General features: G+C 37.9%; 1 protein-coding gene and 1 long non-coding RNA gene across 3 annotated transcripts in view; one reads left to right on the top strand and one right to left on the bottom strand.

Moving 5' to 3' along the window:
- Positions 1 to 26365, bottom strand: part of WDR19 (WD repeat domain 19) — a 46892-nt gene that overhangs the window by 20439 nt on the left and 88 nt on the right. For both annotated transcript variants that reach the window (XM_056352199.1, XM_056352191.1), the window contains exons 2-24: positions 24842 to 24933; positions 24693 to 24758; positions 22590 to 22715; positions 19751 to 19866; positions 19063 to 19178; positions 17699 to 17779; positions 14057 to 14169; positions 12583 to 12756; positions 11338 to 11408; positions 10520 to 10692; positions 10307 to 10421; positions 9466 to 9572; positions 8947 to 9069; positions 7392 to 7541; positions 6701 to 6848; positions 5891 to 6095; positions 5152 to 5311; positions 4411 to 4521; positions 4030 to 4139; positions 2887 to 2944; positions 1849 to 1995; positions 1655 to 1737; positions 71 to 154 (exon numbers count right to left, since the gene is read on the bottom strand). In XM_056352199.1, coding sequence (XP_056208174.1) covers positions 71 to 154; positions 1655 to 1737; positions 1849 to 1995; positions 2887 to 2944; positions 4030 to 4139; positions 4411 to 4521; positions 5152 to 5311; positions 5891 to 6095; positions 6701 to 6848; positions 7392 to 7541; positions 8947 to 9069; positions 9466 to 9572; positions 10307 to 10421; positions 10520 to 10692; positions 11338 to 11408; positions 12583 to 12756; positions 14057 to 14169; positions 17699 to 17779; positions 19063 to 19178; positions 19751 to 19866; positions 22590 to 22715; positions 24693 to 24758; positions 24842 to 24933 — 2729 coding nt within the window. The remainder of the gene's footprint in view (positions 1 to 70; positions 155 to 1654; positions 1738 to 1848; positions 1996 to 2886; positions 2945 to 4029; positions 4140 to 4410; positions 4522 to 5151; positions 5312 to 5890; positions 6096 to 6700; positions 6849 to 7391; positions 7542 to 8946; positions 9070 to 9465; positions 9573 to 10306; positions 10422 to 10519; positions 10693 to 11337; positions 11409 to 12582; positions 12757 to 14056; positions 14170 to 17698; positions 17780 to 19062; positions 19179 to 19750; positions 19867 to 22589; positions 22716 to 24692; positions 24759 to 24841; positions 24934 to 26365) is intronic.
- Positions 5275 to 26356, top strand: LOC130155232 (uncharacterized). The gene is made up of 3 exons (XR_008823957.1): positions 5275 to 5320; positions 24568 to 24696; positions 25588 to 26356. It is a non-coding gene; the product is annotated as an uncharacterized LOC130155232 (long non-coding RNA).

Here is a 26365-nt window from a genome sequence, read left to right as displayed (position 1 = left end):
AAAGAGTAATGTATAATAGTAACAATAACAACAATAATAATGTTTTATAAAAAAAGATAAGCCAACACACCTGCCATCTGCCTCTTTGGCCTTTGCATATTGTAGGTGAATCTTTGGAGATGAAACATGAGGAAGAAGCTCACCCACCTTTGCCCTAGAAAGACAAGATAATAGCTATTTTAAAAAGATAACTGGTTTCAAATTTTCTCCAGTAAAATAGACATATTTGTATCAACACTGATAAGGAGGCTAAATAAGAAGTAACTGAACATAATGTGTAAGCTTTGAAGGCACTTCAATATTTTCAAAAAGCTGTACTTTGTAGATGTAAGAACTGGAAATTATAGACTGCTTCATGAACAAAGAGGCTTAAAGGAGGACGTTATCTTTTCTTTTTAAAGTTTGAGATGTACAAGCATAAAAAGTGCCAGACCAACAATTTTTACCTGCGGTATTCTCTAATTAATCTGCAAAAGCAGCACAGTATTAAAACTGTAACCTGAAGGAATGTCCAGAAGAGTACAAAAGGCTACCAGTATAGGTGCAGTTGCGATTAGTCCCATGACTGTGTGCTTAAGGCCATAGGTTGTACAGAGGAACCCAGGCAATTAGAACCAGATGCTCTAAGCAACAACATCCGTTACAGCAGAGTGTGGAAGATCACATAACTGTGTCAGTCCTTCCATAAATCTAGCTTCAGGAGTTGCACACAGACAAATCGTCTGTAAAAGCCAGCAATCAAAGCAGTGGGCCTTTCAAGACAAAGGATACGAGCGATTGCAAAGAGGCTGCCCTTAAATCTCACCCCTCTGCCTAAAAGACAGAGCAGTCCCCAAACTGAACCTCCTTCTGCTGGCATAAGCAAAGCTTGTACCTCCCGCTTCCCAAATCAAGGCTATTATTATATGCAAGCTACCCTACTTAATGAAGTGTTCTCTTGGTCCATTCTGATGCCACTGAAACGTCTATGACGGAATAAAATTTTCCTTAGTAAATGAACATAATATTCCAACTTAACTTTTAGAGCACTCATATGAAAAAGGAAAGGTCTTTTTGATCTCGGCTCCAATCCTTTCTTAATATCAGAAGTCCATAAAATGTACTTAGGCAAGAATTAAGCCCTTAAATCTCTCAGTAAATTGTACTTTCCCACTGGAAACTTGAAAATAATCAAATTCACTTAAAAACATTTTAAAAATGTATTGACCATAATGGCAATGACTTTGACTACTCATGATACAGACTCCACTTGAATGAACAACTTCGAATCGCTTCCAACTGAATATTCAGTCTCAGCTATGTATTTGATAACTGAAGAAATGTAATGATCTAAACAGTAACTACACAAATAAAATTACCAAATTCAGTGCATGCATACACACACACACACACAAAGTACTCAAAACTGCAGGTAGCTTTAAATATAAAAAAAAAAAAAAAAAAAAAAAAGGAAAACTACCTCCCATTTACAGTAAAACTATAAAACAACAAGCTTCTGAGAGAACACTGGTCTTCGTTAAGCTTGGGAGAGGGAACAATAAAATCAATGAAACATAATTAATGAGATATTTGTGCTATTCAGAGAACCACTCCTTTCCGAAGAGCACTACAACAAGTCCCTGAAATGTAACACTTCCCTGAAAACTGTACTTACCAGTTTTTACACCGGATGTATACTGATGCCGCCTTGTCATAATATTGCCCTTTCTCATACAGCTGAGCAGCTTCTGAAAATTGCTACAATATTGGAAATCATTAAAATATAATTTCTAAATTAGTATTACAAATAAGTAAATAGCCTAATGAATTCACGTATTCAGCCTTAGCTTTATTCACTCTTTTGAATACCTTCATACTCTCCAGAATAGCGCCACAGTCTCTTTTTAGTAACCTGCTGGGATGTTTGATGGCTTGGTTTACCCCTCGACGGATATCTCCCATTCGAATGGACATTTGAGCCACTCCAGCGAGGCAAGCTTCATCATGTTCCTGGTGCTGGAAATCAAATGGAAAGCAGTAACTGCACATTATACGTTAGAAATATCAGGTCACAAAAGCCACAGTAACCAAGCACTGAAACAAATTAACAAAACATTATACAGACTTAATAAAATCAATTTTTGCCTCAAAATTCTTGCCCAGCTGCAGCTGACACTTACTTGGAACTCAGCTTAGTCTTCTTCTTAAGCTTTGTCTTTAAATTTTTTACATTTTACTTACAAGATCTGTCCAGACCAAGCATACGTGAGAAGAATCTGTTTTACAGACAGCTCAGTACTACTCTCCTCTTTCCTCCAAATCCAACAGTAGAGAAAAAAAAATTACAAGCAGAATATTTCCTTTATTTATTTTTTAATAAAGGTGGTAAGGCCACCGGTATTTCATAAAGCCAAATGGCTTGACTTCAGGAAATGTTGCTATTTCCCCTATTATCATTTAATTTTGCAAATATGAGGGGAAATAATGCCAGAATAAGGGAGGATCTACTGAACATGACGTTTATTTTCTAACACAATCTTTGCTTGTCTTTATACAGATAACAATTCAGTAAAGAATGGAAGGAATAATTAGGACTTTTGCTATAATAATGAAAATCCTAGCAATATTCTCTCTGATATTTGCACATCTATTGTGAAACTGCTCATAGTATAACAGTCTAAGACTAGTTATGCCATGTTAATACAATGGTAATACTGCTTTATTACCTACAGAAAGCATCGTTCTGTATATTAAAAATAAGAGAAGTGCAAAGGCTACTCTCCCAAAAGCAACAGTCATATAGATTTAGAGCTGAATAAAAAAATCTGAATTCAAATGAGTCTGAAACATGGTAACTTAATATGCAGTAGGATAGTACAAATGCTATCATTACTAAAAAGGAATTACCTTATTGTTTCCAGTGATTCCCTTCTCATAATGTGCCAAAGCGTTAACATAATCACCCCTAAAAGAAAATTGGAAGTTATATGGAAGAGTATTTTCAATAGGAGGAGATAGCTGCCTTCCTACCACACAGATTATGCATGTTTCTGTCTTGCTTTAGATATAATGACTCCATACATGGATGTGAAGTATGCAGAAGATGGACAGTTACACTGTATGTCGGCACTTCTGTGCACCTCACCAAGCTGTTAGTCAAGGAGGCAGTCCATCTCAATTCCATTATACTGAGACCAATAAATGTCCCTTGAAAGACAGACAAAGAATCTAACTGCACAATACACCTCAATACTCTCCTATCTACTTCCACATTTTTCTGAAAGATAAGGAAATGAACCACCTAAAATGATTCAGAATTTTTGCAACATAAAAACAAAGGGCATTTTTTCCCCTTAAGTACATTCAGAACTCAAGTTACAGATGGTTGCACTGCTTCAACTGCCGCCGTCCCTTCCTTTCTGTGACCAAGTGTCCTCTTTCAGTGCCAGGGGCACTGCCAGGGGGAAGGATCTGTCTAAAAACTCTATTAATAGATAAGTGGTTTTCAACTTGGATTAGACATTAAACAGAGCTGGTTTCACCTGGGAAGCATCAGCTACAAAACAGACATTAAAATCATGTCAAATGGTTAATACCTTCTCCTCTTAGGGGCTGGCAGCCTTGGAATTTGACACTCCTCTACCTAAAAATATGTAAGAAAATGAAGGCTACTGGGTAGTTAAGGAAAGACAAGCAAAAGGCAAGGCTTCTGTCCAATGCAAGAAGTGTTAATAGTATAATTTTTTTTCCCAAGCACTTGCCTACAACAAAATATTTATTTAGTAGATGATATTATTGTATAGTGGACCTACCAGTTGCAAAGTACTCAGATAAACTGAAATTAATCAAAAGTAAGTATTATTCGCTAACACATGCCTCTAGCATGAAATATTCCTTACAAAACTATTCTTCCTCATACTAGAGCTGAAGGACCTCACAGAATCCTCTCTCAGCAATGCAGTCAGCTGAAGCGTATCAATTCTGTGTTCTTCTGGTTAGCATGAGTACTGGTTTAATATTCTCATACTGCAACTTTACAGGAGAACTTACGTGAACTCAAGCTGCATTGCATATTCCTTTGATATAAAAGGGATTTGGTCTGGGGCCAAACGCTTAGCCAGCTGAAGTGCAGTGTCCCAGTGCTGCAAGTCTTTTCGCATCTATTAACAAAGAACAATAATGTTTTCTAATGCAAATATTAAATTCTGAATTCTTATACAAACTTTATATTATTCTAAATACAAATACAGAGCTAGTATTCTAGAAAGGTTCAGACAATTTGAGAGGCATCCATTCTAAAAGAATGTCTATCAGTCACACAATGGCAATAACAAAACCATAGAAGGGCAGAATTATCAGAAGGTAAAATATTCCAACATTAAGGTGGTGATAAAAACAGCAGAGAAAAATTTACACATCTCAAATTAATACCTCAAGTGCAGCAATAGGACAGGAGGATGCTAGATATAAATCCTGAGCCAGATTAAAATCACTAGTAAACATGGCAAGATGTCCTGCTAAAAGGTTGTGGTCTTCTATTCCCTGTAAAAAAATGTAATAGGTGCAAAAGTAGTCCAAAAGGAAAAAAATACTGTAACAAGTAACATAATCTAGTAAGCACAGCAAAACAAAAACATCCCTACATTTTACAAACATGTCTATCGGATTCTCCAAATCAGAAAAAGCCCTCATTTTCTTATTGTAGCTCAAAGCTGCTACAGCTAACACTATCTAAAACGAGCAATTTGCAGAAGCATATTTTGAAAGGTACTACTTCATGCATAATTTTAGATGTATAATTGTAATCGGTTTGTTCTGGTTTGGTGTTTTTTTTAAGTAACAACAGCAGCCTTTAACATTTTCTCAAAATAACAAAGGAAGAAAGAGCCTCCAATACTTAAGTCATGAATATATTCTGCTGCTCTCGAACAAATGCAGAAAGGAATGTTGTGCTTTCCCATAGAGACTGCAACCACTTCAAGAGAAAACCAAGCAAGAGTTATATGGTTTGGACACTTTCTCCTCTAGAACTACTAACTTCCTTGAAGACAATTCATCTTCTATTTAAAAAACCAGACAAACAAAAACCCCACAAAAAATAAAGAATTCAGCAATTTTTAAAGAAGATTTGAGACACTGCATTTCCTATTTTAAAAAGACTTTACATTTTACCTGTATTTGCTCTAATGACATCACCATCCCAGCATTACCAAATGTCCTATAAACACGTATTGCAAAATCCACCTCCATATGATGTAAGCAAGCTTTGGCCAGCTCATTCCAACCAGACTGGTCATTCAGAAGTCTGCACACCTCCCACGCTTCAGAAAACCTACAGAAGGTAAAATGCATTTTAAAATATTTTAATTTTAGGCATTTGTCGTACCAAAAATTCCCTGTCAGCATTTTTTTCCCCAATAGCACGGTAAAGTAAAACATAAAAAGCATTTCCTTCTAAGCCATGGAGAGAGTGACACGTCAGGAAGAAAGGAGAAATACAAATATGTAACTTAACAGTTCTGTTTCTCCTGTTCCTACACAATTTTCAGGAAAACATCTGCTTTCCCTGCTCTGGCATTCTTTCCATTATACTGATTTTGCATTGCTTCATTACAGTGGGAGGGGAGTATGCAAGTACCCGCTCCAGCCAGTTTTTGAAGAGCCACTGTCACAGAAATCTGAATCAGTCTTGAAAAAAATTACTTTAGCTTTTACTTGACAGTGGAAAAACAAATAAAGCACCACTGGGTCACTTATTTTGCTTGGTCTGCATAGACAGCTACATGGACTCAGGGATCAATCTAATTTATCAATATTCAGCAAGACATTTTTAAATCACTAGGATATGCTGTACTGAGGTATAAGCACATAAGAAAACAATTTACACAATATAATTAAAACATAGATGTACCTTTTCAACATTAAAGTCTGAGTAAGCATTTGCGTCAGCTCATTAGGTCCAAAGTCTTTCAAATTGCCAAGGAAACTGTGAGTGCTCAGATAGATATTGTTTGTTTTCCCACTCTGAGTCTGACAAGTTAATTCTCCATTATACAACAACAAAGGTTTATGGGAAAAGGGAACTTCTGTGCCACCTGCCAAAATAATCTTTGATCCTAGATTCAAAGATAAGAAAGAAAAGAAAACATCATTTAAAAAATCCCTACATGGTAAAAAGTGTAGCAAGCAGGCACAGATGAAATAATGTAGATTTGCAGGGTATAAATTCCAGGTCTCTAATTCTGGTCGTTACCATCTAATGTACAGCACATATTTTTCAGTAAAGTAAACATACATAATTAGATCTTCTAATCAGTAAGGTCACTTTCCAAATGTTTGTAGGTAAACTTCTTCATGTTCTCTGTTGCAAATAAAAAAATTGCTATTATGACAATTTTGGTTAACAGTGGAAGTTTTGTCACCCTGATCCTAAGACTTTCTCATGAACATTTCAAAATACAACTGAAGCACAATGTGTAAATGTCAGACAAAGACTGTAATAGCAAGAAGCTTAGGGACTTAAGACCAAATTGATTTGTTGGAGCTTTACAGAGAAACCTGCACATCAACTGGTTTTCTATTCCAGTTGCACTTCAAAATTTCTGTCTACTATTTATTTTTATATGCAGTTATGAAAATATTTAAGACAAATGAAGAACCTGAACATGTTTTACTTTATTAACTAGAACAGTGAGTAAATTTGTAAAAGCATTTACAGTACCTTGAATGGCGCCCTTATGAAAAACATAAGTGTACACTTTATCATCATCAAAGGCAACAAAAACACCTTTATCCATTGGCCAGTTTTCCCACAGGATTCCTTTAATTGTTGGGGAGAAGTCTGGAATCTCATATAATCTATCATTTACCTACAAATAATGCAAAAGTAAAATTACTAGCAAGTGACTAAGGAGACAAACTAAATATTCATCCTGGTTAAGATGAAAAATAAAAAAAGAATATAGTGCAAAAATACAAGAATTGTGTTAAGAAAAACTCTTCTTATAAGCAGTGACTGAATAACATTAATAGTTTAACTCAGAGGGGAAGTAAATGGAGAAAACACACGTTATATGAATGTTATTTGCTTTTCTTAGAAAAAAGGTATGGGGACAGGCAGTGAAACCGGCAGTGCTTGTTAATGGGCTAAAATACCTGTATTTGGATACAAAAGACATACATTTCTGAAAATTACTGATCAGGAATTTAGTATAATGAATTTGCCTTGATCTCATATGACAGATTTTATTTCTTTACATTACCATTGAGTAATCTTTAAGCCTCCTTAGCAATCTCTTCTACCAGCAAACACATTGGAGTGACAAAACCTTCCTCATTCTCTATTAAAAACACTATACAGTTGAAATGCCTGCTTGTAAATGTAATTGCATGGGTATCCCACACTAACTTACTGGACAATAGACAAAGCCATCACTTTTATCATCTATGAAAGCTAATCTGGTTCCACTGGGATCTGGAAAAATTTTTCTCACACTGACAGGATGCCGATACTCATTCACGTATTGCCAGTCTTCAATGTAGAAATAATGAATAACTCCAGCCTAATGAGAAATAACAGGAAAAATAATGACATCAGTAAGTGGCAAGTAGATAATTAACTTTGTTGCAGTTTCGCTCATCTTAGAGCGCTGAGCATGAAGAGTGTTTAAAGAAAAATACTTCCAGGTGTTTTTTTGCTTCCTTCTTCAGTTCCTATCTCAACCCACAGGTTTTACCTTTTTCTGATTCTCCTTCTTATTCTACTGGGGCAGGGCAGTGAGTTGCCACCTGGGGTTAAACCAGGACAGCAAGACAGGATAACTTGAGGCTTTTTGCTGGGTGGGGAAAGGAGTTAGACAATTGAGGGGTGTTCTGTTGTTTTTGTCGTTTATCTCACTCTGCTTTGTGAAGACAAGCTGTATTTACCATGCAGTTCTCTGAACAGGGGAAATGCCTGCCTCACTGCTGAGAGAAGCTTAACATTCAAACAAAGCTGAAAAATTTGCCTCCAAGGAAGAACTACACATTCCTAAGAACAGATGTACCTAATCTGGGGGAGAAAAGCAACCAAACTGATTTGTGATTAACATTATATTTCAGTGTTGCACAAAGAACACTGAAAGTAAAAGATGGCTTTTGAAGTCAATTGCAAAATCTGCACATATCAAATTGATCAGTTCTGAATTTAGTACCTCAAATTTATCAGTACCAGTTTAGGTACTGAGGAGGTGGGAAAGCCCTCAGCTGGTGCAAAACCACTCGTTATTAAGCCACTGATAACACCAGGGATAGCAATGCTGCCTTTTCTTTTGAAGGTCAATACATCAGTCTGTGTCACAATACTACAATGCCAAATGTGCCTTGTATTCCCCGTGCCAGAAAATACTAGAAGGAAAGAAACTACCCCTCATGCATAGAAAAAACTCTGGAAAAACCCATAATCATGTTCAAATCCTTCTTCAGTGTCCTACTAATTCCTATCTGTGTTGAAACACCTAAAAATTCTCTTTGGGAAAGGCTTCAGTGTAAATCAAGACTTCCATTTATGCTATCACACTTGCTTATGCTAGTACCTTTTTGACTACATCTATTACACTGCCACCTAAATCAACAAATTTGCAAGGCAATTGCTATGTTTTTTCTTGTACCTGGCAGACAGTTTGATTGCCAACCCTCTCACTAATGCAACAGAATTAAATTCTGCCATTAAAATCAGTGTTTTACAACAAACACTAGTAAAAGCAAAACTTAACCTTCCCACCAATGCATCTCGTACAAATGAAGCAGTTAAAGGAAGCTGGATGTAATTTTGACTGTATTTCATAAAGATCTTGCATAGAACCACTTGTATAGATCCACTGTAAACTTCTCAGAAGCACAATTTTTTTGCTAAAAGTACGAGTAATAATCCAAATAATTCAGATAGAAATATATACCATCTAAAAAGATTACAGAAGTAATACTCACATCTGTACCATATATGAGGAAGTCACTAGTTAAAGCATGGCACAAAATTCGGTATTTATCATCATCTGCTGGGAAAAGTCGAGTTTCTCGTTCTTCCTGAGCATCCAAACCTTCGCTTTCTATCTAAATATAAAGAATAGAATGAACTGAAAGACTCCACTGTTACAATGAGGTATTGTAATTTTGCCTGTATTAAACCACAAGGAAATGAGATGAAAACAAACTTGCATGTGCATCTGCTTCTGTGATTCCCACAGAGACTTTTTAAAATAAAATTTGTTAAACAGTCCACAAGAAAACACATTTTCTTCACCTGTTCTAGACTAGGCTGTATTTCTAAAGTCTACAGGAACTCAGCTTTATATTTTCATTAGCCATCAAAAAAAATTTAAAGAATTTTAAATTTTTATCTCCATTAACTGAAGATTACTCCATTTTCTCTCATTTTTAAAATTACATTAACTTGTTCAGCTTAGATCAACTCATTAGTTCAGCACTCCAAATCACCAGAGCTCTTACCATATGCAACTGGACTTTACCCTCAAAGAGAGCAGCAGCATAATCGGAATTAAGATGCATACTTGCTACTGTCCCCAGGTACTCCACATCTTTAAGCTTTTTTACATCTAAAGAATTCAAACAGAAAAGAAAAAGTAAAAATATTTTGATTTTGTATAGGTCTTCATTTATCATCATCGAAATTTGCAGCTGATTAACTAGATGTGAAAAACTCACAACTAAGCAGAGAGGGGACAAGTTACATGTAAAGAGACATTCTTCTTGGCAGTCAGAGAACTAGTTAGAAAGTACAAGAGAAACTCTTTTCCTATGCAGCTCTGACTAGTACTCTCACAGTTTTGATCAATTTATTATTAGTCAAAAGAGATGATGCTTAGAGAGACATGAAAGCTTTAAAGCCACTGTCAAAAATTTGGACATAGCATAACCAGTCCTACCTTACCCCAAGCAAATGACGTGACTATCTACCAAACTGACAGTTTAAACCCTCTGATCATATAGTCCCTAGGTACTTTGCCAAATTTAGTATTTAAAGACACAGTCAGGTTACATCTCAAAAGCCTAAAAATCCTTCATTGCTTAACAACATGATCTGAAAAAAACCAACAAAGAAACATTCTACATTTTGTTACTAATACCTTGAACCTGAATTTTTAGTATTTACAATGCCTTGAAATAACTGCTTCAGACTGTACACCATCACGCAGCCCTAGCAGGACCATATGGCAATTCAAGTTGTTACTGTACAATGTGGTATGTCCAGAACTGCTAAACACAATACTGAACTTGTAAAACAAGACACAATGATGCAGTATTTTAAGAGAACTAAATTTCTGCTTACTATTCTCTCCAAGTGCATAAAACCAAGCCCGATTGTTCATTCCTACAGCCAAATGATAAACACCAATAGCAACAAAACTGGGCTCTACTTCAACAGAGACTGTGACTGGTAGCTCCTGTAAGAAAAAAAAACAAAATAAAACAATTTTTATCCGCTATTAATACTTACTTTACTTATATGTAAATGAAGTTTAAAAGGAAGAGGTTATCATACTCTCTCCACACGATTGGCTATAGTAACTTCAAGAAGAGAAGTGAGGTATGCAATCCGTGTACTGCAAGCATCTCCAAGGATTGGAAGCTTTGTCAAGAAAACATGGAGGGATCCTCTTTGTGTAGATACTGCCAACAGCTGTCCATCATCTGTCCAAGCCAGCTGATCTACACCTAAACATTCACAAGTTTTGACAAAAAAAAAAAAATAATCCTTTCTTTAACTACTGGAACCAAAAAACAATTATTTTTCTCTCAAACCAAACAATTTACTAATTCAGCATCTTCCTAACAGCAAAGACCTGACAACAACCGAAGTATTCACAGACACTACAAGACGACATAATTGTGGTAATTCACAATATAAGAACATAGTCTTGTAACAATGTTATGAAAGCACAGGCATAAATCCTGTAAACCAGGATGAGAACAGATTAAGTATCCTGTGTCAGTATAGGAGAAGCTGACAAGCACAAAAAACCCGCCAAAAAAAACCCACAGAAAGAAGCAGAAACTAGTCAAGTGTATTATTTTAGTAATCTGAACATACTGTATCAGAGAGTCAAAAAAACAAAACACTAACTGATCAAATATTCTGAGAGCTGTACTTCTCTATATTTTGAACAGATAAAATATGTTCCCATTTTGCTATGGGTAACCTAATAAATACAACTTGGAGAAGAAGGAATTCATGATAAATTCTGTATTCACACAGTTTTCCCAAGAACAGTACTTTCACTCATGTAAAAGAGTCACCATCAAAATTCTGGTTTACTTAATTTGTAAAAATGTCTATCCTCATAGAGACTGTTAACATACCTTTGTTTTCATCATCCAAGTTTATTATGGCATACATTTCTCTCAGGTCTGACAGATCATGGATTTTAATGCTGAAACAAAAGTAAACAGTCATTCTCACCAACATAAATCTCAGTCGTAAACTGGAAGAAACCCAACCCAGTTGAGACAGCCTAATGGAGCAAAAAATAGAGTGCAAATACAAAATGGCTTCCGTTTCCTAAAGAGCAACACACACTGTTACTCATTACTCGAAATAGTTTATCACTACCACTGTACTAAAATATTTGTTCAGAGAACTAAAATTTGAGGAAAAGGCACAAATCCAATTCAAAAGAATTCAGGGGTGGCGAACAAACACGGTAATTCCCTTTTGACCTGTTACAGTACAGGTTAGGTTAAAAACACACTGCTGATGGACAAACACTGCTTGAAACACAGATGCAAAAAAACAGCTTTCAATCCTGCTTCACATAAAAAGGGACAGAATGAGAGTTTACTTGTGCTGTCACATTACTCAATATATGCTAAAGAACCCCTTAAAGAAATAATACTTCTTCTACAATAGCTGAAGTCCTTGAAGTTGCACCGTGTTTGCTCATAGTTATACAACTCTTGATGTGCAAGTGTCATAAATCAACAGTCTGTAAGGTCATAAACCGAACTGAGAACAGACAGAACAGTCTGAGCCCTACCATCACTCAGCTCCTTCACTGAAGAGTTCAGATATCACAGAATCAGGGAGTAGCAGATGAGGAGCTGAACAAGGTATTCTACCATACGCACAACATATTTTTGAAAAACTCTAGACTCATTAACTCTTTTTTTTTTTCTTAACTGTTTTCATACTTACACTTTTTTTTAGATTGCAGGTAAGACCAGACACCAGGGACGAGAATATCAGCATACTCAGTACAGCTTTAAATTAATTACTCTATTGCTAAGCAGACTGTTATGTCCAATCAATACATCATAGTAAAGAAATCTGGACATTTTTGTAGCCAAGTAACATAATAGAAAATGCATCAAAAGGAATAATCTATACTTTAAGTTTAAATTATTTTTTTGTTTACAATTTATTACAGTAAAGTTATTTACAATTGCAGAGATTTTGGCCAAAATTAGCTTCTCCTAACCTTACAAAGGCAGAGAGGCAGTTATACAGAGTAATTCATCTCACCTTCTCTGCACTGACTTGGCCACCTAGTTTTAAAGCCCAACAGCTACAGTTATATTCCATTCTTTATGTATAAAACTACCACTTACCAATTGTCTCCACATGACGCAGCTTTGTTTAATGACTGTGATATAGCAATGCTGCTTAGATTATCCTTATGATTATGAGCTTGAAAGATTTCTTGACCTATCTCACGAATGTGTGTAGAAATGACTACAAAACACCCTCTTGAGAAACCAATCATAATGTAGCCATCACCATACCTGTTACAAAAAAACCCAACAATTAAGAAGAGATCTCTTTACGCAATATGCAAAATACATTTTCTTCCAAACTACTGGGGTAACTGTCAATGTCTCCCTTTAATAGGAAAAATAATCAAATTATGGGAATTTATATATATAACGTACAACAACACATAAAAACAGATTTTAGGGAAAAGCAACCAAAGATTCTTAAAAGGAGAAAACCATGCTTGTGCTCAGAGTTCACTCATAAGTTGTCTTTACTCTCTCTTCTACATTCTATAATGCCACTTTACTTTCAGCAAGCTGCATACATGGCAGTGATGCCAGGAGAAAAACCTCTGGTATCTTCATTGGAATAAGCATGCCAGAGGATGGAAACTTCCATTTCAAGGTTCTGGCTGACTTGGTCCCACCAAAGCTATGCTAAAAATAATGATGCCAGTCACTGTGCCCTTAAGGCATACTACTGCAAACACAACGGAAGTACCAAACCTACAATATGTATTTGTGAATAGATAGTTTGTTTACTTTTCATAGTGTCAAGTAGAAATAATGAGGTTAAGGCAGAAATAGTTACAGTGTGTAAGGATGCATTCAAACTGATTTCATCAGCTTAGTTGCAAAAAAAAAAATCATTGCAAGGGAAAGACCCCAGGTATACTGTGGCCAACGTGTCCAACATGAGGCCATACATTAAGAAGCATATAGCTGAAGGTTTTCTTATACAGCTGTAGTGTAAAGCAACAAATGTCAATTTCACATAGACTGAACAGGCATTAGAAGACAATGTCATGATTCACAGATACAGAAACAGTACAGCTACTTTTTGGGTACACAGTTGAAACTTCTAGCTTGGGATTTCTTCAAAGGAACATTACCAACTGGATTACATAGCAGGGATGCTACAAGTACTTTGCACAATTTTGTAAACCAATAAACTAGTTGAAGTATCCTTCACCTAGCTCCACTCCTAGCTCTTTCATCAGTTACTCATCCAAAGAAAACAACCTACAAACCCCCCCAGTTTAATCTACTGTTAGGACAGCAACAGTATTAGTATTTTAAAGCCGAGCATACCAACAGCAGCTGTATTTGAAAATACTGATTTTATTGCCATTGGATTGTCATGTAAAACAACTATGAAATGTAGACTTCTTTGTGTTTGGAAAAGAACTATTAAAAAGGCTACAAGACAGCCAAGAAAAATCCAGTGTAAACAAGGGATGTGCGATTTAATTTCCAGCATTTATCAGAACTACTGGGAAAACCTTCAGCTTGTTAATACCAGAACGCTTCATTAACAAAGTTTGCTCACCATCTGTAGGTTACAATATTGCCATAAGGCTGCTGAAATTTCAGATCAATCGGGTTATCAGGATCATTCAAATTAAAAAGAAAGAGAGTCTTCTTGCCGACCACTACACTCACCTGTCAAGGAATGAAAAGAAAAATCAACTTGATAAGAATGGCATCACTTGAAAATAAGGCCCTACATCTTCACTTAAAGATGAGATTTAGAACTTTCAATAATCCTTAAGAATCCCACAGAACTGAATTCTGAATCTTTACCAACAGTGGAAGAGATTTTTAGGATATTCCCCTTGTGAATCAGTGGTTCACAGATCTAAATGCAAGCCCAGCAGAACATACATCTCATATTCAAGGCTTTTCCCTACAGAAGCATTAAGTCAGTTCTGTGTCCCCAGAGGAAAAGGCAGCAGATCACACAGAGTTATCCTGTTGGGACTACTCTCACTTGAACTACCATGTCTTTTTTGATCCACAGAATTTTTATCTGGGAGGTTGAAGGGAAGTCTACCACAACGTTGTTATCTCAAGTAACTTGCTGACATTTCAAAGACAGAAAGACAATTCTGGAAGAAACACACTGTTCAGTTTATATTAAACATACAACATTTACAGTTTGGTATTGGTCCAGATGAGGGCATTTTATTTGATGAATCCCATAGAGATGTTGGACCTCATAGGAGAAGACAGGCTGAACTCTGGGGTTTTTTTAAAGATTACTTTTGTTACTAGAGTGTGTGTTATTGTCAGGCAAGGGTAAAACACTCATTTTAGAAAAAGCAAGGAGGAAGCAGCTCGTTTCATCTTATTCTCTGACAAAGATACATTGAAGGGCTATTTACAAATTTATTTTACGTTGCCTTCTGTTCCAGCTCTCCTTGTCTAAAAAGAAGAAAAATCCTAAAATAAGAGCTAGAAGAATGAAATACAAAGCTGGTATTTTCAAACCAAGAAAAAAAAGCCTATATTGACCTAAAAATCCATTAATCCAGAATTACAAACTCAAATTCCGTGCTCTAATTTCTGAAGTTACCACAAATATATAAAGTTTGTTTTCTGACTTTTAGAAGTGGTTGCTTATAACACCATTGCAGCTTAATCACAAAGTATCTAAGAAACACTATTTCTTAAACTCTTCTAAGAAATTACAGGAATTATTTTATGTTGCAGGCAAGATGTTAACTCTAGTACTACTTATTTTGATCCATGTTGCAGGGTCCTTTTCCCCCGATGTCATAAGTAACAGCCTGGAAGTGACTGTTATCAAGCCAAGCCCCACACCCCCCCCAACAACAGACACTTAAGACAATAAATGCTATGAGGTTTAGAGCTGCTGACAGACTATCCAAGCACAAACATTATGAACTACAGAATTACAAAATGTTCCCTAACATTTTACAGTGAACCTGAGAGCTGTAGTAAAAAAACCCCTAAGCCTAGGCTATCACATGCCCCAGGAAGCAGTAGAAGAAATCAAGGCTGAAGTCCTCAGTTCCAGCATTTTCAAAATGGCTGTTCATTAAATTTCCCTAGAAAGCAGAAAACATTTCACTCCATGCAGACAGGCAAAAAGCTCCTAGAAGTCTTTGTCAATGTAAACATGGGGAAAAACACTTCTCGACACCTATACTTCATAGATTAAATCTGACTGTGAGAATTTAATTATGCTGTAAAAGCGTATAGATCTGGACAAATTCTAACACAGTACCACCTTTCCATCCATGGATTTTCTATGTCTTATCTTGGTATTTCACTGCTGATTGTTTAATAATATGCTCTCCTAATAATTATCATTACCCCACTTTTCTGTACTTCACCATTGACCGATCTGATGGACTTCAATTAACTCAAGAAAAGACAATGAAGACAATGAAACCGTAGCCATTTGGAGAGAGACAGGATAATGCTCACACCAGAAGACTGATACCAGGGCTTCCAGTCTCAGTGATGCTGAGGTTTGCTAAGATCATAGAATCATCGTAAAATGGTTTGGGTTGGAAGGGACCTTGAAGATCATCTAGTCTCCCCCCCAGCCCCCGCTATGGGCAGGGACACCTTCCACTAGACCATGCTGCCCAAAGCCCCATCCAGCCTGGCCTTAAACACTGCCAGGGATGGGGCATCCACAACTTCTCTGGCAACCTGTTCCAGTGTCTCACCATCCTCACAGTAAAGAGTTTCTTCCTAAAACCTAAGCTAAATCCACCCTCTTTTAGTTTAAAAACATTACCCCTTGTCCTATTCACTACAGGCCCTACTAAAAAGTCTGTCCCCATCTTTCTTAAAAGCCCCCTTTTAGGTACTGGGAAGCCCCAATAAGGACTCTCCTTGGAGTCCTCTCTTCTCCAGGCTGAACAACCCCAACTCTCTCAGCCTGTCTTCACAGGAGAGGTGCTCCAGCCCTCTGACCACTCTTGGCGGCCCTTGTCCGGACTCGCTTCAACAGGTCCAAGTCCTTTTATGTTGGGGGCTCCAGAGCTGAACACAGTACTGCAGGTGGGGTCTCACAGGAGCGCAGTAGAGGGGGAGATTCACCTCCAACCTGCTGGCTACACTTCTTTTGATACAGCCCAGGATTCACTTGGCTTTCTAGACTGCAAGTGCACACTGTCGGGCCATGCTGAGCTTTTCATCCATCAGCACCCCCAGGTCTCTCTCCTCAGGGCTGCTCTCTATCCATTCTCCGCCCAGCCTTTATCGATACTGGGGGCTGCCCCGACCCAGGTGCAGGACCTTGCACTTGGTCTTGTTGAACTTCATCAGGTTCACAGGGGCCCACCTCTCAAGCCTGCAAGGTCCGTCTGGATGACATCCCTTCCCTCCAGCATGTTGACTTTACCACACAGCTTGGCACTGTCAGCAAACTTGCTGAGGGTGCACTTCATCCCACTGCCCATGTCCATGTTAATTCCTTATCCACCAAGTAGTCCACCCATCAAATCCATGTCTCTCCAGTTTAGAGACAAGGATGTTGTGCGGGACCATGTCAAAAGCTTTGCACGAGACAAGGTAGATGATGTCAGTTGCTCTTCCCTCATCCATCAACACTTGTAACCCCGTCAATAGAAGGCCACCAAATTTGTCAGGCACAATCTGCCCTCAGTGAAGCCGTGTTGGCTGTCACCAATCACCTCCTTATTTTCCACATGCCTTAGCATACTTTTCAGGAGGATCTGTTCCATGATCTTGCTGGGCACCAAGGTGAGACAAGATGAAAACCTAGAGAGCAGTTATCTGTTCCCGAAACAGACTGATGAAAACTTGCCCTCTGAAAGGTCGTCTCTTCGATTTTGACAATCCCGCTCCACTTCCATCTGCCACATTGCATATACTATTCTGTATTTATATTGTATGTATTTCTTTAACTATCTGCACATACTTCCATGTATTACGTTAACTACCATTGCAAAACTGCTCTGTTATCTGTTATATTGCTAACCACTGGACTTTCAATTAACACATCTTCAATGAAAAAAGAATATGGCTTTACTTTAAATAAAAGTTTTGGAAAAGGAAAAAAAAACAACCTTCAACACCAAATTTTAAATCAAGAAGGAACAAACTGCTTCCTGGGCCCATACTGGTTGCCAGCAGAAACCCTGAAACCTCAGATTAACACTTTTTACAGTATTTTGTATTGACTTCTTACTGTGCTTTCCCTGGTCGATATTCTTTCATCAGTCTTCATAACTGAGAACTGCATATCACTGGGATCTGAGTTCACCGAGGTCTGCAAGAAACAAGTTCAGATTAAGAAATCAACACTTAATGTAGCAAATACTGATGGTAAGTAATTGCATTATTCCTGCCCTGTACCTTTTAGTGTTAAGGATAGAGCTGTTAGTGCATGTAGTACCAAAACTGGAAAAAAAAAAAAAAAAAAAGCTGGAGAAAACATGGCCTCAGTTTGGATCATAATGACACGTTATCACGGAATATACTGAAAAAATATCTAGGAAACAGAAATACAAATCCAAAAAGAGAAGGAAAAATCAAAATGAGGAAGAAGACTTGCAAGCTGGTATTATACAGACTGAAGCAGTACAAGTAAGGTCACTCCAATGCAAATTCAAAGAAAGACAACCAAGATTAAGGCATGCAAGTTAAATATTTACAATGCATTTTAAAAAGGACATACCCAATCTGGTTTAGGTAGTGATAGCAATTAAGTTGCTTGTGTAGTCAATATGAGGTTACAAAACCTCATAAGGAAGCCTTGCTTAGGTCTGCTGTCTCAGCTACACTGCTTCCACTACCCAAGCCAACCAGTTTAAAGCACAGAAATAGCCTAATAAATTTATTAGCATAGTCTTATCCAATTGCGAACTTCAGACATGAAGATGGAAGCATATGAAATGAACTATGAAAGGTTTTTTCTTCAAAAATCTTGAGTGAAACACTGCTCATTAAAGTTAAAAAAGTGAATTATATTCATTTGCTCATTATGCAGCAACTGTTGTTGCTCGGAAGGATGGTGATGTATGTAAACAGACAGAATGCTTGATTACAAAATCCGACTGTACTTGGAGGAAGCATGGGAATCAGCCTCTCAACAACACAGTGGAGGTCCAGCCTAGGAGTAATCCTTGTACATCAGAGGCAAGATCTTTGTTTAACTAATCTAAAGCAAGACCAACACTACAAGTACTTCCTGAAGACCTTATAAACAGTCATGTGAGAACTGTCCTGTGCTGCGACTGGGGAAGTCACCTAAGCTTGCACTCATAGGATCCTCTTCTAGCAGATATAGATCAGCATCAAGGATGAGAGAAGCACATTTTGGCAGGATCACAGGAGAATTGCAAAGAATCCATTATCACAAAATACACTGTATAACATAGAGGCGCAGATGTTTCGATATGCCTTCATCCTACATGAAGTTTCCCAAAGGCTCCTTATCCTTGAAAGCAGTGGGACTGAAAAGGCATAAGCTTACACAGGTCCCAGCTTTCTCAGAAACCAGGAGTATTATAAAGTATGCCTTTAAAATCAAATGGGGGGTATAAATACTACCTGTCTTATAGTATCCCCTTCCTGATTGCTTATAGTAATCATTTTGTCTTCACCGCCTAGAGCCAAAAGGTTTTCAGTACTCCAACAACCGCAAGTAATCCGCTTAGTGTGCTTACCTGAAAAACAAAGAAACCCATACAACACAAATGAAGACAACAACAACAAAAAAATACAGGATGGAAACATGCTCTGTTTGATCAATCAAACACAGATTGTCAGAATGTGATACAAATTATCAGAGCAATTACAAATTCAAAAGTCTGTCTTTTTTTTTTTTGTTTTTTTTAAAGTCTTCTACTCCCAGATGAAAGTCTTTTCACCTTATAAGAACTTGAACAGCCCCTGTTCTTCCATTCTTTTCATCAAATTTCTGGGGCCTGTGCTATATCCTTAACCCTTCTGCCCAGAGGTACTCTGAGCAGGTAAGAAAATGGTCACTTAGTAAGAACAATCATTGCAAGAAAGATAACACAAGTTTCCCATGAGGCAGTATCAGGTATGTGTATATGTATTTTTAACCCACTATACTATAAAAATACTCTAGTAAGCACAACAAAACAGAAGGTGCAAGTTGAGTGTGAGCACATTTTTGACTTGCATGTTCATATATAGAACTAAAAAGGAATCTAAGTATATTAGCAAAATTCCACTTTCACATATGCAAGCTTAGTTTCAAACGATTGCATACCACGAACAGCAACCTTGCGAGAAGTCTGACGGTTATATATAAGTAAGTTTCCCTTTGTTGTTCCAACAGCAAGTAAAGTTCCAACTCGAGACCATAATAAGAAAGACATTGCATCCCTAAAACAAAGAAAAATTTTACTTTACTGTACAAAGATTCCTTTAACGTGCTTACATACAAAAACATTTTGCATATTTGTTTCGAAGTTCTATAAAATCAAACAGACCAAGCAGAATTTTTAAATAATGTTTTCTACAAGTACCAGAATTTTCTGGGCACAAAATAGCAGAAGTAATAACAACTTGTTTGAGGTAACGTAATAAGACTTATATAAATGGAAATGTGTCTGCAAACATCAACAGTCTTTGATGGAATCATGGGTAATTTGGCTAAATACACTGTTTTAAAAAACACTCAAAGATGCCACGAAGGTATGTGCAATTTTCCAGTCACTTTCTGCATCGTTTTTCTGCACTTCAATAATCCTATGAATTCAGCCAGCCCCAAGTGAATAGATCTAGTTCTAGTCAATGTAATAAGGAAGTTAGAAAGAGCCAATTTAACTTGACGTTTCAGATACAGCAAGACCTATTTTGGTGTGTATTTAAGGCTACACAGATAAATATTATATATCATATTTTAAAAAAAAGCCTCTTAAGCGAAACAATTTTAATCAGAATTTTGTAACTAGTGCAGTTATTTCCATCAATACCCCTCTCATCTTTTTAAATTTTACTGTAAGCATGCAATAGTAATTTGAAACAAATTTCAGATATTGACACATGAAATTACCTCCAAGATATATTTGGTTTGCATGTGAGGGGGTTTGTTTATGCTTTTCTAATTTCAAAAAGAGAAGGATACCAGAAAAGCCTGGTCATCACACCGTTTATATGTCTTCGTGCTTATTCTCCTTAAGCAATAACACTGTGACAAAAGAAGGATTAGGCGCTTAAACTGATACATACTGTTCTAGTGAGACCTCCTCTAGTAAGTGATTTACCTCAGACATTAGAAAGAAAGATTATGAAGGAACTGCAATCACCACATCCTACTCCATTCTGCTAAATACCTTCTATGCTCTTTTTTGCTTGCATACTGGCAAGATACTCTTCCCCCCAAAATACTTGTTCACCCATGAAAAGGAGGTACAATCTGGTATATTCCTTCACACAATATAATGTGTACATATATCTTCATCAATGGCTTTGATTATATGAATAGCTATAGTTTAAAACTGACATATCATAAAATCCCAAACCCCTACTTCGGAAAAAAAATCTTTTTAAGGCCAAAATTGCTGTATTCCACCAGAAAAGAGAATTCTGAACAATAATCATTACCATATCTGTGGTAAAATGGCACACTGTTGATGTAATAACTAATAAGTAATGACAAAAAAGTAACGACTAAGAAATGACTGAGTCATCCACATTAAGCAAGATACCTATATAATGCCACATACAATTAATTACACAGAAGGAAGGAGTAATCACTTTAAATTTCTCATTGTATGTACAATCATTTGCTTGTTTTGAAACTGCTTTCTAACATGCGACTTAACATTCTATGAACAAACAATCTTTAAAACGTAACTTCATTAAATCATGTAAAGGTTAAGTCACTGTGTATTTTGTGCAAAGTGGCAATTCTTTTACTTTTTCAGGAGTGGAATAACTTGTATGGAAGTTATTTCTTAAGTTCTGCTTCAACATATACATATAGGATACCAGGCTGAAAACATACTGAAATATCCCATAATTGAATATCCAATATTCCAAATGAATTCTACAAAGCACAAGTGTACATGTTCATGGAAATATGGAATATTTTCCATATTCTAGACATGGAGTTTTCAACCTAAATTTGGAACAAACCACTCTCATAGAAACCAACATAACCCCCACCCCTCAATTTTTCCAGCTGAACTGAATTTTCTTAATTTAATGGATAAAACACTCCAATTTTGGTATCTCTGACTACTTAAAAGTAAAAACAAACATTGAAAAACCCCCAAAATATATACAAAGGAAATTTAGAGATGAAGGGTTAAATCAGAAGGAATGTTTGTCTTAAGTGACGTAAATAGCAACATCATCCAAAATTATCTATTTCTCTGCTCAGGTGAGTGCCCTACCAAACATGGGACAGATTCATTTCCACTTCCTTTCTCACAGACAGAACGTTTATGTAGAGCACAATAGTTTAGTGGAACAGATTCAAACAGGCTAAAAGTTTAATTGTTAAACCAAGCTTATTTGTTAACCCAAAAGTGGATTGTTATATGGGCCTCAGGAGAGTTTCAAGTCGGCGCCCAAATTCAGAAAGGTCGGGATGTGAACCTTAGAGTAGGATTGCCTTAGATATCTCTTCCCATCCTAAACCAGTCTGCTTTGTGAACAGCATTTAAGTCCCCTTATAAATCTAAGAGGAAAAAATCCTAGCACCGCTAAAATCACTTCCCTTACTTTTAAGCTACTTTCTATCTGTGTGAAATACTTTGGAGAAAACATAGCCAGTACAGATATACAAAAATTCACCCATCCTTGCTACTACCACACAGTGGAGACACTGAAGAGAAGCTCTCTGGAGACTTTGGCGGTGTTGACAATTTAAAAAGAAACAAAACCCCTACCAACCTGAAAACCACCACCACCACCAAACACTTCAAAACCAACAAATCGCACCAAGAAGGATTCAGCAACAAACTGTAGCATATTAGCTTAACTGTATATGTGCTATGAGGACTCCAGTAAAAAGATGATTGCAATATATCCTCCACATCAACAAACCATAGTGGTCCAAGCCTTCAAATACACAGTTTAAAAAAAATAATTCTTACCTCATGCCACTGTCTACTTGGCTTGATTTGTTTGTGTTTGCATCCCACAGAAATATGGCACTAGATTTGTCTGTGATTATAGCTAAAGTATCTCCATCCTTATCCCAGTCCATAGCAACACAATTACTGAAGAAAAAGAAACAGCTTTCATTAATGATGTTAAAATATGTTTGTAAGTGTACAGAAACTGCCAGAATTATTCAGTTGAAGTCCCTGTCCTTCCTTTTCCCTCCCAAGCAAATCCATGACAGATCGCACATTTATCTGTAAAGAGTACTGTTACAGCAACCGCACCTTTACTCAAATCTCATTGAATTGACAGAGGCTGAAAGGTCGGTCATAAAACCCAAGAGACTGGTACCTACATTCCATACTTGAAACACTGCCACCTTGATTTTCAAGAGACAGTGAAAATCCCTTGTAAAGGTCTATTTTATTAGAGGCTATTCGGTGTTGGGATTATTTTCCTCATAGTTCAACAAGCATAAAAACTTGGACAAGAAACCTATGCAGAAGCAGGAAAAACCTCCACTTGTAAATAGTTCCCAGAATGGACAGCAGACTTACCCACAAGTCCCTGGTGAATTGGAAACAAGTGTTGTTTACAACCATATACTGGAGATTAAGAACCTCTGCCATCTGACACCACTCTTATTTCTAGATAACTAAATTGATAGTTTCAGGTTAAAAAGGTATCTCTGAATAATTTCATTACCACTCAAATGAAAGCTCCTAATGCAAGCAATTTCAAACACACCCTACTGAAACACACATTGCTGTGAACTAATTCAGAAAGCCTTGAATTTCCATTTCTCCTATCTTTCTTCTTAAGACTTTTATCAGTTTGCTCTGGAGAACAGGCATGGTTGGTTCTGAAAATACATCCATAACAGCCTATCAGAACATCAGAGGCAGGAATAACAAGGACAAAAAGAAAAAAATAGGGGAAAATGCAAATTACTAAGTAGTGAACAAAACAAATTCTATCAAAATAATGGTAAGAAGATTCTTATAACTAGTATAGCAGAGAATATTTGACATTCTGAACTCCATTCTTATATAAGGAGATGTCCAGCAGTTAGCAATTGCAGTTGGTTAACTGCTAACCAACAAATAAAGCAGCAAAGTTTGGCCTTAGGGCCGGAACCTCCATATAAGCATACTTGTTTCTGTTTGAACCGTGTATCACAAAAATTGAATTTTATTCTAATAGTAATAAAGATAATTTATTCTTCAATCACAGCAAAAGGTTGTAAGAATTCAAAAGAACTACCTAACCTAAGCAAAAGATTTGCTGGCAGGCCTCAAAAAGTCAGTACTATTCAAACTACCACAACCAGATGTTTATTTCAACAAGCCTTTAGGATACGTGGAGATTATACAAGTTTTTTTCTCCTCTTTGCCTTGCCATGAGATTTTACACCCAGTTTAGATGTATGTTTCCCTTTAAGTCACCTACGTCCACCAATAAGGTAGTGCTATCAGTGTCCATCATAAGGCAGACTACCCCTCACACCACGCTCTCCAACCCACAGGACAGTAGAGGTCCCCCAGTCCAACACAAGCTCTTCTCAGAGTTTACCACTGATTCCACACAGCTTTCCTTAGTTTTGGCAGTTTGCTGGAGAGAAAGAGCATTTTTTATTCATTGTGCAAAATACAATGCAGAGTGAGCTGGGCCACGGATATCACAAAGCTGAAGACACTGACACAGCCAGCCCATGTTATGAATGGCCCCTAACCAGTACAGCAAGATGCAGTGGTCAGTAGGATACAAGGCAAGTCTGGTAAAGACAAGGATAATTGCATCTCTTGATTTGGTGCAAGGTGGCAACTACCATGAACTGCAAAAAATAATGAGAAGTGCTTTGGGTAGGAGAATGTATTTCTTTTTTTACTATTCTTGACAGCTTGCTGTGAGTTCAGCTTTTACTGCCTCTGATGATATACATGCTCATCAGTTTGTCTTCTCTTCCAGGTATGCTCACCAGAGACAACATCTCTTCCCACAAAGTTCTCACATTGTTCAAGCACCTCACCAGAAGAGAAGCATTTTTAAAGGAAACAACAAAGAAAATAATTTAAACCCATCTTAGTACCTACCCTGGTAAGCTGATTTCATTTCTCTTCTGACCGTGACGATCAAAAATTTTCACAGCACGATCACCTCTAAAAAGATTAACATATAGAATAATTCCCTTTCTTCATCAGTGATTTCTATGGACAAATGCAATAAATATTCATAACCTTACCCTGTTACAGCAAGGAAATTTCCCAAAGTTTTCTGCCAAGCAAACTCCACAGGGGAACCAGCCCAAGCTTTTTCTAATAGACTGAACACTTGCTGGGAGACAAAAAAAAAAAAAAAAAAAAAAGTTGGAAATTACACATCTTAAAAAATGTAAGCATATAGCAACACTACAACTTCCTAACCATGTGGCAACTATGAGTACTGTGGAGGGAAAAAAACCAAACCCAAACACAACCTCTGGGTGATTCTAATGCGCCAGAGTACCCTAATTCCACACAAAAATCTTTTGGTTTGTACTGGAGAAATTGAAGTTTCTGGTGCTGGGTGTCTGCATTGACAACTCTGTGACTCTACCACAACTGCTGTTTTTTCTCTCAGAGAGTTACTGGAACAAAAAATACTGCATGAGACTCTCCCTTCATGTCCGAAGAGCAGAATGTTTAGTTCTCTTAAGTTTCATGCAAAAGTCTGAAAGCATCCTTTATGTATAAAACACAGAAGGCTCTAGATCTGCTTTTTTGAAGACATGACTATTTTGTTACTATGAATTGCTGGGTCTTAAAAGCTAATACCTCAAAGCAACTCAACTGTAAAAAGAAATCCTGACTTCTGACTAAGAAAGTTTCTTGGCTTCCTTTTCCTTTCACACTACCTGCACAGATTTTTCCATAACTTGGGTGTAAGATAAAGCCCACAGTTTTTGTTTCACAGCTTGCTAGCATACCTTTTTCCCTCCCACATCATCAGATAACCGCCAGCACCTGGTGCCCACCAAACACTGGGCACACTGACTCAAGCCTTTGCCAAAGGCTCCTTATCCCTTCCTTGGGGTGAAGGCAAACCGAGGCACTCTTCACAGTGAATCTGCATTTTACGCATAAGAAGTGTGAAAATACAAGCACCACAAGCACAAATGACACCTGACAGTCGTGTTTGAGTCTGAAAAAAATTTAATAAAATCTGTAATAAACCAACCACAAAGAAAATCATTGAGAACGCAGGCAGGCTCCAGCTCTTCGTGCTCTCGCCGAACAGCAACGCGCCCTAAGCCCCCCTAACGAGCCTGAGGTGAAACCCTCCCCCCGGCCCCGTCCCTCAAGCGCCGCCGGAGGATCCCTCGCACCCCTCCCCGCCGCCAGCGTTCGGGCGCGGCGGCACGGCGTGGGAGACCCGGTAACGGCGTCGGGCGACGCGGCGGCCCAGGCTACCGCCGCGGGAAGCAGCAGCCCGGCCGCAGCCCGAGACCCCGCGGCCCGCCCCCCGGAGGCAGCGGCAGGGCGGGCGGCAGGGCGGGCGGCAGAGCGGCCCCGGCTCCCCTGAGGAGGCCGTGCCCGCGGCCTCAGCCTCCCGCCGGCTGCTGGCCGGCTCCCGCCGCGCCCTCCCCTAGGCCGCCCTCCCCAGGCCCCGCTCGACGCCCCCGACCCGGACCGTGCAGCGCGGAACACCAGCCACAGCCCCGGCTGCCGCCCCGGGTCGAAGCTCCCCGGCGGTGCCCGCCCGCGCGTACGGCGGCCGACGGGACTCA

This window comes from Falco biarmicus, chromosome 1 (assembly GCF_023638135.1).
Source record: "Falco biarmicus isolate bFalBia1 chromosome 1, bFalBia1.pri, whole genome shotgun sequence".
Taxonomy (NCBI): Eukaryota; Metazoa; Chordata; class Aves; order Falconiformes; family Falconidae; genus Falco; species Falco biarmicus.
The sequence above is the reverse complement of the archived record's forward strand: the minus strand, read 5'-3'. Positions and strand labels throughout refer to the sequence as shown.